The sequence below is a fragment of the Coffea arabica genome, chromosome 4e (assembly GCF_036785885.1).
Source record: "Coffea arabica cultivar ET-39 chromosome 4e, Coffea Arabica ET-39 HiFi, whole genome shotgun sequence".
In the NCBI taxonomy this organism is placed as follows: domain Eukaryota; kingdom Viridiplantae; phylum Streptophyta; class Magnoliopsida; order Gentianales; family Rubiaceae; genus Coffea; species Coffea arabica.
The window spans coordinates 48,566,093-48,579,027 of record NC_092317.1 but is presented as its reverse complement, the minus strand read 5'-3'; the positions used below and the strand labels follow the sequence as shown (position 1 = coordinate 48,579,027).

The following is a 12,935-nucleotide window of genomic DNA, read 5'->3' as shown; positions in this document are numbered from 1 at the left end:
ATGATTAATAGTCAATACATCTTCAAAATTTCTCAATTTACTTGTAATCCAAATAATAGTAAACAAATTGATTTGTCTCATGAGTTACATAAGAACCTACAAGAAAGAAGAAAATAGATCAATAAATGTTGGTGGTTAGTTCATGTAGAGTTTAAACCGGTGAAGTATACAAAAGGCATACTTTGCATTAAAACTACCTATGCCTGTTTAGTCAAAAATATAAGTAGCCACTACAAAAAGCAGTGAGTTAGCATCTAGATAATATATTATAAATATTGAAACAGTTAAACCAACAATCTATCTATTTGATATAAGAAGTAGCCAATATCACACCAATGCAAAAATTTACTAAACCGAAAAAAGTTAGAGTATAAGTTATGAATTACCAGCTCTCAAGAAAGCAACAAAATTGTTGATTTTGACTCATAAGTATATTTAAGGCTTTTGGTTATTGCTTATGTTCTAAATCTTTTGACATAATTTTATATATTAAATATTCCTTATATATATTAATATATTTTGACATATAAGTATAAAGTATTAGTACTATATATTTAGATATGTAATTATATATACCAAAATATGGATCTATTATATATGATTATGTATATACATATATATATATACATACAAATTAAAAAGCTGAGCCTATATTGGATTTGAATCTAGTAAGGCTCAAATTTGACTCACATTTCATTTGAGTCTAATATGTAAATTCAAACTCAATTGACTCAATAAAAAGTTAAAGTTCATCAGGCATTTTTTTTTCTAACCAAACTCAGGCTAACTCGACTCCACTGGCAATCCTAAATACCGATATGCAACTTAATCAACAGATGTGTTGATTTCGCGGTGAATACAACATGGTAAATATATGGGTAAATCCAAGCACATGTAAATTTATATACATGTGCTCATATGTACGTATACAAGTCCTCATATGTGCACATAAAGATACTTTCCCAAGGGCCTATTTGGCACTCAAGTTTTTAGGGTGGGTTTTTTCCTACAAGTTTTTTAAAATAACTTTAATTACAAAAATCTCAAACAAATTCTCAAAAATTTTAAAATACACGCACCAAAATACCAAAAATATATTAAAATTTTTTTTTCTTTTCGTTCTTCTTCTTTTTCCTCCCCCACCTCAACCCACTTCCACTTTTACCACTAGCCAAACGCTAGCACTGGTGTCTCTTTTTTTAGCTCTCCTCCTTCCTCCAATCTATGTCAAGTTCTAGGGAACCAATGGTTCCTTGGCCGTTGGCCATCACAAGAAACTTAAAATCTTTTGTGGGGCGGGAGATCAATGATTCAATCTTTGCCACTAATATATAATTTTTTCAAATTCATACGGGTGCGTAGTATATCCGTCTGGTCCTGGTCCGATAATGATTCAATACCCACCGATTCCCATAATTTAGTTGACCCTCCTCCCCAAAAATGAAATTAGAGTATGAGTGAGAGTAAAATAGATTTTACTAAGTGACATAAAAAAAAACCAATTGAATCCTCTAAAATAAGTTAGAGTAAGAGTAGAAATAGAGTAGATGTTGCCAATTGACAAAAAAAGAAGAAAAAAAAAAAGATCTCAGGGACTAAGGCATTGTTGAAGTTAGAATACGTGTAATTCCTTTGAAATAGGGCTGCAAACGAACTGAGCCGCTCGCAAGCGGCTCAAGTCGAAATCGAACTCGAACTTGAGCTCAAGATATTAAGTTTGTTAGCTCGCGAGCCGGCTCGTGAGCTCGAGTATATATATATATTTTTTATTTTTTTTATTTTAAGTATATTTTATTTTTATTTTTTTATTTTAAGTATATATTTTTTTAATTTTTATTTTAATAGTAAAATTGCATATATATCCTTAATATTTTATTATTTATTAAAAAAATATTATTTTATTTATTTTTAAAAGCTTGAGCTCGAGCTTGAAATTGTCGGCTCGTCGAGCTCGAGTTCGAGTTCGAGTTCACTAAAATTATGTCAAAACTCGGCTCGATTTGGCCAAAACTCGACTCGACTCGGCTCGTTTGCGGCCCTACTTTGAAGTAGTACAACATTCTTATTAATAGTGGTCAATATCCACTGCATTTTCATCCAAAAAGCATTGAATAGATGCAAGCTTATCTCTGAGTTTATAATTGTGCGCTAGCTATTTCAAGTATCTCCAAGTTTTAAGCCTGAATTTTACTCTCTTTAGTCTCCAAATGAGCCTAAACTTAGGATTACTTTGTATTTCACAATCCCATTCTTCTTTCATAACATTATAGAAACTTGAATGTTCAATCTAGTGGTTGAAAAATATGAATGTCCTTGCTTTCCGAACAACTATTTTATCTAGGATACCACCATAGGCATACAAGTAAAGATTCCATGAAGTTGCAATAAATTTTTGAATTTTTAAAACAGAAAACAGATCATGGTTCACAAGAGCCCTGTTAAGTTTACATGAAATTCTACAAACACCCACTTGTTTGTTATTCCAATAGTACTTGATATATTGCCAATTGAGATCCAGATGTCGAGCTATAGACACAATTTAAGAAACCAACAAGATGAGAATGATAGATTTGGTTACCTTCATCTTTTCTTCAAGGGTAAAAAAATAAAAAAAAACCCTATGGTAAGCCTAAAACATAGAAAAGCTCCCCATGATTTCAAAATGTACAACACAACACTTCATGCATTGAACTAAATTGTAAATATGACGGAATCCGTTAAATTTAATGGAAATGACTTATTGGAACCTAAAAAAAAATTTATACCTAATTTTTATCAAATATACCTATTCTACCCCTTAACCCTCAATTCTCTTTATTTAGAGAATAAAACAAATGATTTTTTTGAGCTGACTTTTGCTTAATTATATCAGGGCATTTTGGTTCGTCCATTTTCGTTAAGTTTAATAGATTCCGTCATCTTTACAATTTAGTTCGAAGCATGAGGTGTCGTGTTGTATATTTTGAAACCATGAAGGGGGCTTTTCTGTGTATTAGGTTTATCGTAGGGGATTTTTTTGTTTTTTACCCTTTCTTCAATAAAAAGGATAGAGTTGAAAGTTCCAAGAGTTATCCAGAAGCTGGTCATAGTAGAGCATATAGATGTGATGGTTCTCTTTAAATACTAAGACTTTATTGGAGAATTCAATTTACCATTTAAAATTTAATGGTAATTAATTAAGCTATTCTGAATTATTTAGAAGAATTTACTTAGTGATACGATTTTTTTTTTTTTGTATTAAGTGGGAGGTTTCGAATCTTAAATCTCTCACTTATATCCCATTTCCTAGTACTATCCAACCCATCCATTTCCCAAAGTGATAAGCTGTTTACTTACCATTTAATGCAAAATGTGTTCTTTTTAATATATTTTAATAGAAGAGATAAGGGATTAAAGAACGAAAGAGGTGAAAGGGGGATCAGAATTTAGGAGTTTTTGGCTAAAATAATATACTTTTCAAAAAAAGAATCCCAAAGTAATGCTTATTTAGTTTTTATTCCCTTATTAATCTAGTTATTGCCATGTAGACTCCCCATAATTAGTGTTTTAAAATTGTTCATCGCCCTCCAAATTGCAATGATTTTGCCGAAGAACTTTTTTTTTTTTGCTGCCATTATTCCTCCCTGGCTTTATTCTTGATTATTTTATCACAAGTTCCTTTCTTTTTTTCTTGTTACTTGCAATTTTATATATGGTAGTCTCCTAACTTTGTAAATTTTAAGAAGTTTGCAAAAACTCAAATTGTTTGAAGTACGAGTAAACATTTCAAAACACACAATAATCATAGTTTACGTGAAATATAAAAATTCCCTATATAGGGAAAGAAAATTCGAAAAAAAAAATCTCTTGCATTTTTTGACTTATCAAAAGAGAATACATTCCAAAAAAATAGGAGAGAAAAAATATAACTAGATTAGTATTAGTATCAAAATTAACACGCTATATGAGCCAATCTAATGTGAGAAATACTAATTAACTCAATAATAAATAGAGAAATATTTTTATTTATCTTTAAGACTGTACATAAGTAGCAAAATTTGAACTACTGAAAAGTTATTAAGAATCTATTGATGTGGATTGTACCTCTTAATATAAGATGGAAATGTGAATACTTTCCATACTCCAAGTCCACGTGGCAACAAGTAGGTTAACAAGGGAATATATTTTGAAAGTGCATTAGTTTGGGAATAGTTTTAAAGAATGAGGTTATTATGGAAATAAACTCCGGAATTTAGAACTTCTAAGTTCTAAAGTCTTAATTTTAGTCACTAGATTAAAACCTTTTCAGCAATGCAAAATATATTCAAATGTTAAGATTTCAATACATAACAATCCAATAATTTAGTAAATTTAGATTTTAGATTTCAATTTTATTAAACACACCCTAAGTCTCTAAGACTCTAGATTTCTCCCATAAACAAAAGTAGTGAAGAAACAATTTTTTAGAAGACTTGAGTGTTATAAAAAGGTCAATATGTTTGTCAAATTTCTCCAATCTTTAAGTTTTCGATTGATTCTCATGTTCCATTCTGCATTTCATTTGAAATCTTATTGCATCTTAAAATGTTTTAACTATCTTATTTAATTCCAAATGTTAATGCTATTGGAAGATCGAAATACATGAGCATCAAATTTAACTCTAACAATTATTTTCTATTAAAATATAAATCTACTTTTATTAATCAAATATAATTGCTCATTGGAGAGACAATGCCTATATATGTTCAACAAATCTAGTTCATTTTGTATTCCAATTAACCAATAAATTTTTAGCCAATGACATCTTATTTTTGGGTTTAAAAAATCTTGTACCCTTGAACTATGCCCCAATTCTAATTTTGGTCCTTGAACTATATTTCCTAAAAGTCTTAAACACTCCTTCTACGTTAGTCCAATTGTTAACAAAATACAAAACTAATGAAATAATTGCTACTCTATGTTGATGAAATATTCTAGTTTTAGTAATAAAGTAACCAAAAGTAACAAAAATTTTGCTAACATTTGTGCATTCCATTAATGATTGGGCTAACATGGGTGGTTTTAAGACTCTATGTAGCATAGTATCCAAAACTAAAGTTTAAGGATTTAATGAAAATTAGAATATGGTTTAAGGGTACAAAGTGGGGTTGTTTTCATTTTTTTCGCAAAAAAAATTATTCTCACATTATCATTTTCCATATATTAGAATGCATGGTAAACTTAAGTCTCCAACAATATCAACTGGTCAGGGAGAAATCAAACAATTTAAGCACTATATTTTACTATATTTTTCTTAATTTCTATTATTTATAAAACTCTACAAGTGTCATAACAATGATTCAACAAAAATTTAAAACTAGTGTCATTGCGAATTACTAATGCAAAGCACTACAATTGTATGGGGTTATCTACTTTGCACCCCTCAACTATATCCAAATTTTCACTTTGATCTCTACATTTTGAAAAGGAACACTTTACTTCCTATAATATAATTTTTTTTACTTAAGTAAAATCAATGTCGAGATGATTGGTGAGACATATTTTATTATTTAAGAGGAACAAATTTTATATTTTAGTGACTGATATGACACAGAATTTACACTTTAAGAACTAAAGTGGGGTAGATTTTATACTTAGGGATCAAAATATAACAAATTTTATACTGTAGAAATAAAAGTATCTCATTTTGAAGTTTAAGCACTAAAGTGGGAATTTTGACATAATTTAATGTTGCAAAGTGACACTAACCCTAACTTTATGCTTGTGTGCTTGTGATTGTGTTAGTTTAGTGAACATGACTTTGAGTCAAAGTAAAATCCTAATCAAGATTTTGAGTCAAGGTAAAATAGATCAAAGGTTTTAGGGTTCAAAATGTCTCAATATTGAAGTTTAAGACTAATATGAATCTTGATATACTATTTTAAAGGTGCATTCAATAAAACTAAAATTTGAATCCATTAAATTATTGAATTTTTAAATACTAAATCTCATACATTTAAGACTGATATGAATCTTAATATACTATTTTAAGGGTGCATTCAATAAATTTGACATCTGAATCCATTAAGTTATTGAATTTTTATGTACTAAATCTTATACATTTGAGTGTATATCATATTAAATGATAAGTGAATAACTTATGACTTATTTTTTGAAGTAAGTTTATCTACAAAATTTAGTGCCACTTAATTAATTTAAATGTTCAATTTTTTGTTATCAAACACGTCTAAACATGTTAAAATCTGAATCTATTAAATTTAAGTATTGAATTGGATTATCAAATAAAGCCTAAGTATGCAATGATGAGGCTACAATATAGTTATTTTGTTGACTATTCTCACATTAATTAGCAGAAGAAAGAGTTCACAATACTGAGTGTTCAAAATTGAAATTTAAGGTGCAAGGAGTCCAAAGTGGAATTGATCCATAAAAAATTAGTCGATTTAGACTAGTTTAGTATAAAAATAGATAACAACATTAATATTGTGGACAAAATCTCACATATTATACATGTTAGGATTTCAAACTGCATAAAAAAATGATTAAAGGGAATCGTACACAAAGCACAAAAGATCTTGTATTCGACCCTATACCATTTCTTGTCCCAATATCTATTAAGTCTCCATATATTCTTCATAAACATCCTATTTTAATTCTTTTTTCTTGTCCTTTTAAGTCGCAACAATTACTTACAGGGCAGGATACATGTTTATGAGTCCCAACAATTACTTATATGGTAGAACACATATTTATGAAGTGAAATAGAAAGAGAATTAAGATGAGGCGTTTATGAAGGATATTTGGCGATTTAATAGATGGTGGAACAGAAAATGGCACAGAAAGCAAGCGAATACACAAAGAAGAGACATAGGAAACATATATAGTTTTCAAGTCTCAACTTAATTGGTAGAACATTGATTAGGGAACCGTGAATTCTTAATTTAACTACTAACTTTCCCATTGCTTCCCTCCCCTTGGTAAGGTTCCTCTATTTGGATTGCTCTGTTTTTTAAAAATTAGTTTTTCAAATATTATAAAATTTTTAAAAAAATACTCTTAAAGGTACTCTAAAAAATAGTTAATGTTTTTTAAATATTTAAAAAATATCCCAAAAAATATTCGAATAACTCTTCTACTTTTAAATATCCCAAAATATTTTCTAAAAATATTCAAAAATATACTCTAAAATTCTGCTACAGTAAAATTTTTCAAAAACACCTCCATGGTCCAACTGCCATAGCTAAATAGGTACAACTAAATTCAACTTGTGTTTTAGTGGAATTACATAAAAGCCTTTCTAATCATTTAATTGTATTAACATCGAAGTCTCTTAATTTCCTAAAGCCTTTCTCATCAGTTATTTGCAAACTTATGATATATAGATGTTAAGACACAATTATTCAATTAATTTCAATTAGTAGAGAAGTTTCGTTTCTTGGCCGTTACCCCCCATCTGCTCAAATTCATTTCAATTACTTACAGCTGTTTTCCATCACAATCATGTAGCCTATTGAATTTAGATGTTTGCTACATTAGCTACTCCTCTTCCCTATTTTGCAACACCTTTCTCAATAGGTATATTTTCTTTAGCCAATCAACTTTTTGGTTGTAAGAAATCTCAATAGGTATGTTTTTTTTTAACCAATCTACTTTTTTGGTTATAAGAAATATGTAATCTTGCAGGTTGTATGTGTGATAATTTTTTAGTGTTTTAATTCAATTATCCATGTTAGATAGAAATGGTAGGGAGGAGATCACATTTGTTAATTATTATTTGTGGTTTAAAGCAAGTTTATCATCATAAATTTTCCCATATGTAGATTGCATCTACTTTTGTTGTTTTAACTATTAGTTATAATAATTTTCAAATTGTTTGCTATTTTTCACTTCATTTTGATAGCTATCTACTTAAAACTATTTGGATGCAAATCTAAAGTATATACTTAATTACTTTTAATTGTTTTCTTGTATTTAGTGGTCTAAGATGTTTTAGTACTTTATTTGACGTGGTTATTCCTATAAATTAGCATGTTAGTTGTTGTATATCTTTATTGTATACCATTGATTATTATTTGATGTTTCGTGGTTGTAACTTCTTCACGCATATTTAGAAATGAAAGAAACCTCAAGCATAGCATTTGTCCCCAGATACTTCCTTCTCACTCTCATCTTTTTCATACCTTTCCTTCTTTTTCTCTCTTATCGTTCTTCCATCCCCACCAAAAACCCAGAACGATTCTCTTCAGAAACAAGCTTGGGCCTAAAAATCCGACCCGGATACAAGACGTATGAGTCCTACATCCAGCGCCAGCTCAACAAGACCCTCAATCTGAAGCTTCGAGAAATATGGAGAACCCGGGACTGGGACAGGAAAATCCAGGTCTTTACTCGTTTCTTCGGCGAGCTAAAACAGAAGAAGTTGCTTTCTAATGATTCCAAAGCGCTGAGCATCGGGGCCCGGATGGGTCAAGAAGTGGAGGCGTTGAAACGGGTAGGAGTATCCGACTCGATAGGGATGGACCTGGTCCCATCTCCACCGCTAGTTGTGGAGGGCGACTTTCATAACCAGCCGTTTGAGGATGGGACTTTTGACTTTGAGTTCTCTAATGTGTTTGATCACGCGCTTTATCCGGAGAAGTTCGTGGGGGAGATCGAACGGACGTTGAAGCCCGGCGGAGTTTGCATTTTACACGTGTCGGTAAATAAACGGGCTGATAAGTACTCGGCTAATGATTTGTACAGCGTGGAGCCGTTGAAGAAACTGTTCAAACGGTCCAACTTGGTTCACGTTCGGACTGTTGATGGATTCGGGTTGGACACAGAGGTGGCCTTCAGGAAAAAGAAGGCCATCTAAGAGTCTTGAATTTTGTTAAAGGATTTGTTTTCTTTTTCGTTTTATTGGATGTGTTTGGATCCCTTGTTTTTAGGGCTGTTTTTGAAAAATTGTTTTTCACATTCTAAATGCTACAGTAAATGTGTATTTCCAAAACAACTCCAAAAACACCATATCCAAACATTGTATCAAAAATAAACTACATATGTATATTTCAATTATGTATATTATACATATATATATATTATACATATATATTATATTAATATAAATTGAAATATACAAATTGAAAATTATATATATATATTATATATTATATAAATATTTATATACATTAATATTATACATAATATATTATAATATACATAATATGTAATATTGTATACATAAATGTGTAAATATTTATACATAATATATTATGTACATTATATTATAATATATACATTATTAATGTATAATATTATTATGTACATTATTGTGTATAATAATGTCTAATAATGTTAGGTATAATATATAATATACATAATATGTAATAATATAATAATGTATATTATGTATATTATATTATATATATACAATATTATGTATATTATACAAATTGAAAATTATATATTATATATTTGTATATTATATATTATATGAATATTTATATAATGAAATATACAATAAATATTACAAATTAAAGTATTATATAAACACCATATTTATAATATTATAATATTTATAATTAATATTAATGTATATTATATATATTAAATATTTATATATTTATTTTTACATATTATAAATATTTTATTTTAATTAAAAAATATTTTACATATTTATAATATATTTATATGAATATTATATATTATATAAATTATATATAATATAATATATATCATATATTATATATATTATACATTTATATAAATGTACATTTATACATAACATATATATTAATGTATATTTATAATATACATTTATATTATGTATTATACATAATATAATACATTTATATTAATATACATAATATTAATTTTACATTTATACATAATATTAATACATTTGTACATTTATATTAATTATATTAATACATTAATACATTAATACATAATATTAATATATATTAATAAAATTATAATTTATACATTTATATAATATTCATTTGTAATTTATACATTTATAATAATATACACTTTTACATTTATAAATATATTTATAATATGTATTATATGTAATATAATACATTTATATATTTTTATATAAATACATAAATATCTTTATTTATAAATATTTATAAATGTATATTTATATAAAAATATAAAATTTATAATTTATAATTTATACATTTATGTGATATTCATTTATAATTTATAAATTTACAATAACATACACTTATACATTTATAAATATATTTATATTATGTATTATATATAATATAATAAATTTACATATTTTTATATAAATATATAAATATATAAATATATTTATTTATAAATATTTATAAATGTATTATAAATGCATAAATGTATATTTATATAAAAATATTAAATTTATAATTTATAATTTATAATTTATAATTTATACATTTATAATTTATAATTTATACATTTATGTAATATTCATTTATAATTTATAAATTTACAATAATATACACTTATACATTTATAAATATATTTATATTATGTATTATATATAATATAATAAATGTATAAATATATTTATTTATAAATATTTATAAATGCATAAATGTATATTTATATAAAAATATTAAAATTATAATTTATACATTTATATAATATTCATTTATAATTTATACATTTATAATAATATACACTTATACATTTATAAATATATTTATATTATGTATTATATATAATATAATATATTTATATATTTTTTAGCGAATATATAAATATATTTATAAATGTATTATAAATGCATAAATGTATGTAAAAATAAAATTATAAAAATACCCAAAAATATGTTTTAAAAAAACCTCTAAAAATAATCCAAAAAATATTTGCAGTAAAAGTTTTTCATATTGTTTTTGAAAAACAACCTAAAAAACAATTAATCCAAACGGACTTGTATTTCAAAAACGAAATGGTACAGTGCTGTTTTTGAAAAACAACCCCAAAAACAGCTAATCCAAACGGAGCCATTGTTATTATTTTTTTTTTTGGGCGTTGCCTCCATAATTTAATACACAAATATTTTTTTTTTAAAGTTGTAAATTGTAATGGATGTCAAAACTCAAAACAAATTTTACTGGAACTTAAAATACCCATAAACAATGGAACCATTCATTTATTGTTTCGAGTTTGTATTTCAAATGTTATCCTGTGTTTAATTTGTGCATAAAGAATAAGAAGAAATGGAGTTAAATTGTAGCTTTTGCTGGATATTATCTTTGCTTTTTTTTTTATTTTGATAATAAGAATGGTCTTTTAAAACAAAGACCATTCAGAAATTTTCTTTGTTGAGTTTTAATATGGAAGATAGGGTAAAACTACGTCTACTGACATTACACCATGTTTCCACTAGTTTTTAAGATATGGGAGCTCATTCATTATATCTGGCATTGACTTCGTCATAAATCTCGTGAAAATGAGAATGAATGCCTTGTTTCATAAATTCATACTGAGTTCTCTTTTCCGGGCGGTGGTTTATGGCATATAAAGCAAACGGTGATTTTAATTATCTACTAAACGGATACATTTGATTTGGGAAGTGCATTAAACGAGCATTTAGTATTTAATACTGACTGCTAACACGGTACAACGAAATCTATAATGGGATTCAACGGATTTCAGCAAATTGCCTGTCATTTTATGCTAGTCTATTCGTTGGAGTGTTGACTTTCTTGAATTTATTATTACATCCGCCCCATTTTGATAGTTTTGATTTTGTTTACATGATTTAAGAAATATTACATTTTGATAATCTTGATTTTTTTTGTCCTATAGTTTAAGAAAAATTACTTAATTCAGTTGGAAAAGTAAATTTAGCCTCATATTTTTTCTAAAATATCCTTACATTAATATTAAGAGTATTACCAATCATTATCCCTTTACATTGATTATAACATCAATAATGATGATATATTACACCATTCAACACATATATTAAAGCAATTATTGGTGAAAAAAATGGACTATATTAAATAAGGTAAGCTATGTTAATTGAATTGGAAGATGGACTATAATTTGTGATGAATAAAAAAAAAAACAAGACTATAAAGCCGAACAGAGAAAGTATTACTAAGCAAACTTACTTGTTATTGTCTTAATTACATAGTAGTACTAGTGTGAATACCTGTGCAATGCACGGTGCTTACGTTGTTGAAAAAAATTAAAATAAAAGGTAAATTTGAAAAAAGTTAAAAAAAAATTATACCAACATAATTAAAATCTAAGATTTGTCTAACAATAGTTCAAAGTATGACAAAATGCGTAGGTCACTCAAGAATTGCATTTTTGCAAAATTTGGATCTTGAAATAATATTAGAAATTTATATTAGAAAATGAATGATATATGGATAGAAATAAATGTAATTGCATGTTTTATTTAATTTCAAAATGAAATACTTACAAACATTTTTGATTTGATAATCTTGTACAAAGGTGCGGACATTTTTTTTACACCAATCAACTTTTAGTATGAAAATTAATATTGGTAGTTTAATTAATTCTATTGAATTTTGTGGAGTTTGTATTACAAAAAAGATGTTTAGCGAGACTTGTATTTCTTGAAAGTGAATTGCTGAACGTTTTTAAAATATTTCAATGGAATCACTGTAGTGTAAGATTTGTTTTGTGATCAGTTATTTTTTTCTTTGTAATCTTCCAAGTTTAGAATTAAGACCCCATTGAAATCAATGATGGAACTAATGGGGTCTAATGAGGGCCATAGCCCCCTCAAGTTTTAAAAATTTTAATTCATATTGTGTAAATATTTGTATAAAATAAAGTTTGCCCTCCTAATTTTTTACAATTTTAGTTTATGAGAATATATGTATTTATATATGTGTGCGTGTGTGAATTAACTACATTTAAATTAATTTTTTTCTTAAAAAATTATTTATTTTTTACATCCTTTTATAGTTAAACTTAATATTATTTTTAGATATCATATATTT

At 26.6% G+C, this 12,935-nt stretch overlaps 1 protein-coding gene across 1 annotated transcript; it reads left to right on the top strand.

Annotated features, from left to right (window-relative positions):
- The first annotated feature begins 7,960 nt into the window (after positions 1–7,960).
- LOC113741148 (uncharacterized) lies at positions 7,961–9,020 on the top strand. The gene has a single exon (XM_072046767.1). It carries the CDS (start codon positions 8,093–8,095, stop codon positions 8,831–8,833), a length of 741 nt encoding a protein of 246 aa, XP_071902868.1. The 5' UTR covers positions 7,961–8,092; the 3' UTR covers positions 8,834–9,020.
- Positions 9,021–12,935: the final 3,915 nt, after the last annotated feature.

Excerpts from the sequence above, each read along its gene's own strand:
- LOC113741148 (XM_072046767.1), top strand. The coding sequence starts at position 8,093 with ATGAAAGAAACCTCAAGCATAGCATTTGTCCCCAGATACTTCCTTCTC.